Source organism: Apis dorsata, unplaced genomic scaffold, assembly GCF_000469605.1.
Source record: "Apis dorsata unplaced genomic scaffold, Apis dorsata 1.3 scaffold_991, whole genome shotgun sequence".
In the NCBI taxonomy this organism is placed as follows: domain Eukaryota; kingdom Metazoa; phylum Arthropoda; class Insecta; order Hymenoptera; family Apidae; genus Apis; species Apis dorsata.
Window position 1 is genome coordinate 155146 of NW_006264094.1, and position 4186 is coordinate 159331.

At 41.2% G+C, this 4186-nt stretch overlaps 1 protein-coding gene across 1 annotated transcript in view; it reads right to left on the reverse strand.

Moving 5' to 3' along the window:
• Nucleotides 1-4186, reverse strand: part of LOC102680488 (tyrosine-protein phosphatase Lar) — a 30346-nt gene that overhangs the window by 7644 nt on the left and 18516 nt on the right. Inside the window, exon 11 of the mRNA XM_031514401.1 lies at nt 591-599. Within this exon, the coding sequence (XP_031370261.1) occupies nt 591-599 (9 nt within the window). The remainder of the gene's footprint in view (nt 1-590; nt 600-4186) is intronic.

Genomic DNA, 4186 nt, shown 5'->3' on the forward strand with positions numbered 1-4186 from the left:
AAAGGAAAGTCTATGTAAATCTAGGTTTGTACGAGAACGATAAGTGCAGCCTCTACCAAGTATCGCAAAATAAAAATGCGTTGCTCAAGGAAGGTACGACAAAGAAAAGCCATGTACGATCGTTGCACAGTTTCGGTATGCGGAACAAGTTTCCTTCGATCGCTGAATATATCTTTGCTCTATCCGTTTATGTTTTTGCGTAGTTGCAGTGTAATCGTGAGTTAAATACGCTCGTAAAATTGCTACGTAACGCAAAAAACAAATTTGGCGAGCGCGCAATCGCAGACGTTTAATTTTCAGACGTTTTTTCATTTCAATTGTATTTGCTTGCCAATCGCAGCAAAAAAAAAAAAAAAAAAAAAAAAAAAAAACATCTTCAAAATAGTCTCTCGCAGAGAAAAAACAAAACGCTATGCGAAAGAGCTGAGAAAAGGAAGAGAGAGAAAAAATAATATACGTATATTTAGATAGATAGATGTATAGAATAAAAAAAGAGAGAAAAAGAGAGAGAGAGAGAGACAAAGAAAATGATCAAATATAAGAAGTAGAAAAATCATGGCACAATTCGAGACGAGCTAAGGGATACTCACTTTTTACAGCTGCGCCCCAAAAGTCGCCAAAAAAGTGGGAAAAAAATCTCGTAAAAATTCGTGTCAATTTCTCACGTATATTGAGTAGAATTATTAAATATTTAATATATTTAGGCATATCAGTGGGTAGCATACTACTGATTATTATCAACGTCAACATGACCTCTTTTACAGCTATTCTTTTTTTTTTTCTGCTCTGATTAAGAGAAAGATAAAAAGATAGAGACAGAAAGAGAAAGAGACAGAGAGACAGAAAGAGAGATAGAAAGAGAAAGAGAAAGAGAATAGATATAGAAAGAGAAAGAGAGAGTAAACGTAGTTAGATAGAAAGAGAAAGAGAAAGAGAGAAAGAGTAGACGTAATTGGATAGATAGGAAAGAGAGAAAGAGAAAGAGAAAGAGAGAAACAGAGAGAAAGAGAGACAGAGAGAGAGAGAGAAAGATATGAATTTTTTCGTCTGTTTATCTAGTGAAACACGCACACGCGCATTCACTCTTTCGTTCCCTCCCTCCCACGCGCTCGATTCCAATCGCACCCTCTGCTCTATCCGTAATATTTTTTATCGCTCTGTAGAGCAACATCGGTGGACAAAGTTCTCTTTCGAATCGATCGTTAAATAGAAAAATATCGCTTGGTCCTCGGTTGCAGTTGGTCGCAGAGAGGCGGGAGATGTGAGAATATCTTTCTTTTTTTATTTTTTATTTTTATTTATTATTTTTTTTTTTTTCTTGTCTTTTAGGCATGCGCAATCACTACTCCAAATATGAAATAACTAAAGGCTCATGTCCACCTGCCTCCTGCCGTCGAGAGAAAGATTTCCCAATTTTTCTCCTTTCTTTTCTTTTCATACGTCCCCCATCCGAATTGGAACGAAGGCGAACGAAAAATACGACCACGGCGACGCCAGAAAGAAAGGAAACGAAGAAAACTTTCGCGTTCGCGTTCGCGTTCACGTTCGCGTTCTTTCCCTCGCGGCACGAGGCATCGAGAGAGGGAAGACCTATGATAAAAATGTCTACTAAAAAGAAAGCTAGAAAGAAAAAACCATAAGTAAGAAGAAATGGTTGGAATCGTGTATGGTACGGGTACGTATGAACCGCTATCCGTGTATATCTAAAATCGTGGAGAGAGCGAGAGAGAGAGAGAGAAAAAAAGGAAAAAAAGTGTGACTCGTCTCAATTTGCGAACCGAAAAAAATTCGCGGTACGGTACGTATGTATATATAGAATAGATAAGGGAATACGTAGTCGGTAAGGTGGAATGTTTTCGAGGAAAAATTACTTTGCTTCTGCAACTCCAAAAAGTCACCCGCAAAAAACGTTAGCTCGATAAAAAATTTGTATCATCGTATATATATTTTGGGCAGATTTTTCGCGAGAGAGAGAGGGAAGGGGGAGAAAGAGAGAGATAAAGAGAGAGAAAGAGAAAGAAAGAGAGAGAGAGAGAGAAGGGGCTGGGCGGCGCGGCGGGCGTCATTTCGTTTCGTTTGTTTTCGTAAGTACGGTAAAAAATTATTTTTCGTCCCCCTTTCTATACCCTTCCATTTTATTAGCAGCATCCACCCACGCAAAAATCGGGAGATTCTTCGCAAAATATACGCGTAATTACGAGGAGCGCGTGAAACGGAGCGCGCCGTTTTTAGATCGGTCGCGAAAACCCGGGAATGCACGGGATACGCCGGCATAATCGGATTTCCGCTCGGTTTCTCAGTTGTTGGTTTTATCGGCGCGCATCTACCGACAGAATCGAATCGAAGGAAAGCAGAAAGAAGAGGGAAAGGAAGCATGCGTTTGCCGGAGGAAACGAATGGAAGCGTTGGGGAGAAGGGAGAGGGGGAGGAGTTTAAAGGGTTTCGTTTTTTTATCGGAAAAAGAGGATCCTGTTCGTTAATCGCTCGATTTCTTCGAGACCGATATATATATATATAAAAGAGAAACATCGATTCGAGCCGACCTGCGAATTCAGGTGAACACATCGAAGGCGCGTGCATACACACGCAAACGCACGCACGCACGCACGCACGCATTCACACGCGCATATAGACACACACGCACACGAATAAAAAAAAATATATATATATTCTTTCTATATACCTAGAGGAGAAGACGTGAAGGTCATATCGATATATAAAAATGTTGCGAAATGCGTAATATATATAATAATATATATATGTGTGTGTTTATGTGTGTGTGTGTGTGTGTGTGTGTGTGTGTGTGTGTGTGTGCGTATGTGTAAATTTAGAATAAAATACGTAATTATCAATATCAAAGATACGATAAGTTAAATTACAAAGAGGCAGAAGATGGAAAAAAAAAGTAGGTCGGTGAATTGCATGCAAAGAACGAAGGTGCACGTATAAACAGTATATAAAGAATAGAAAAGGTTTGGTGTATATAACGATTATGTATCATTCCAACGAGCTCGGTGAGTGTAAGAAATTTCACGATATAATAACTCGTGCGTATATATATATATATATAGATTGAGGATCGTCGTTGATCGTGATCGGGATCGACGAATCTCTTTGCTCGAGCTGTCACGAGCTCTTGGATCATCGTTGCCTCGAACGGGTCAACATTCGATCGGAAAGATTAAATTGGATATTGGTATTCAAATGTTTCAAAGTGAACGTCTTCTTCACGAAGTACGAACAACAACGTGGTTTGTTCTTCCATCGAGCTTCCTACGCCTTTCCTAATCGAATCTAGATTATTCCCGGCATATTCTCCTACTTCTCCGACAATACCCGCAACAACTTATCTTTTTCCTCGTCCTTTCCTTTCCTCTCGCGACTCGTGACACGTTTTCCGTTTTTATTACTCTCGCATCCTGTATATATACTCTTCGACACACTCGTTCACGCATTCACGCGTGCACCGACCCGACGTCAACTCGATACCACCTTTCCCTTCGCCGATTCCAACCATTCATCGACGATAAAATTAATATTATTATTATTATTATTATTATTAATAGGAGATTAAGTGACGGAGAGATCGTGGCGTAGACGTATCGAGATGACGCGGGGAAGGCGCAGTAGTTGATCAGTAGTAGTTTGCAAGCGAAGACGAACTCTCGGTGAGTGGGTGCTCTCGTCGATCAAGGGTGCTCTCAGTGCAGGTGCTCGACACGATATATCGCAATCGAGTGTGACAATTGATATTTATATATATATATAGAGACACGTGAATATATATATATAGCGATAATAATAAAGGGTGCGCTGCGATAAATACGGTGCTGTTTCGAACACGGCGAATACTAAAATATACCTAACATATCGCTTAGATATTTGCTATACGTATACGACGGGGGAGGGTGCGCATAGAGTCGCCCGCGCTTGTCCACGCACGAATCGGTCTCGAATAGGTGCGTACGTACGTATACGCACGCCACCCCCTTCCCCCCCTCTATATACGTGGCCGAGTGCACGCGGCTGTGCTTTTTGGCTGTCAGGTGGTTGGGTGAAGCGAAGCTTTTGCATTTTGAACGGTGGTGATGGTGGTGGTGATGGCGGTAGTGGTGGTGACAGTGGTGGTGGTGGTAGTGCACAGCTAGCGAGACGCGTCTGCGTGCGCGTAGCTTCGTGCGTAGAT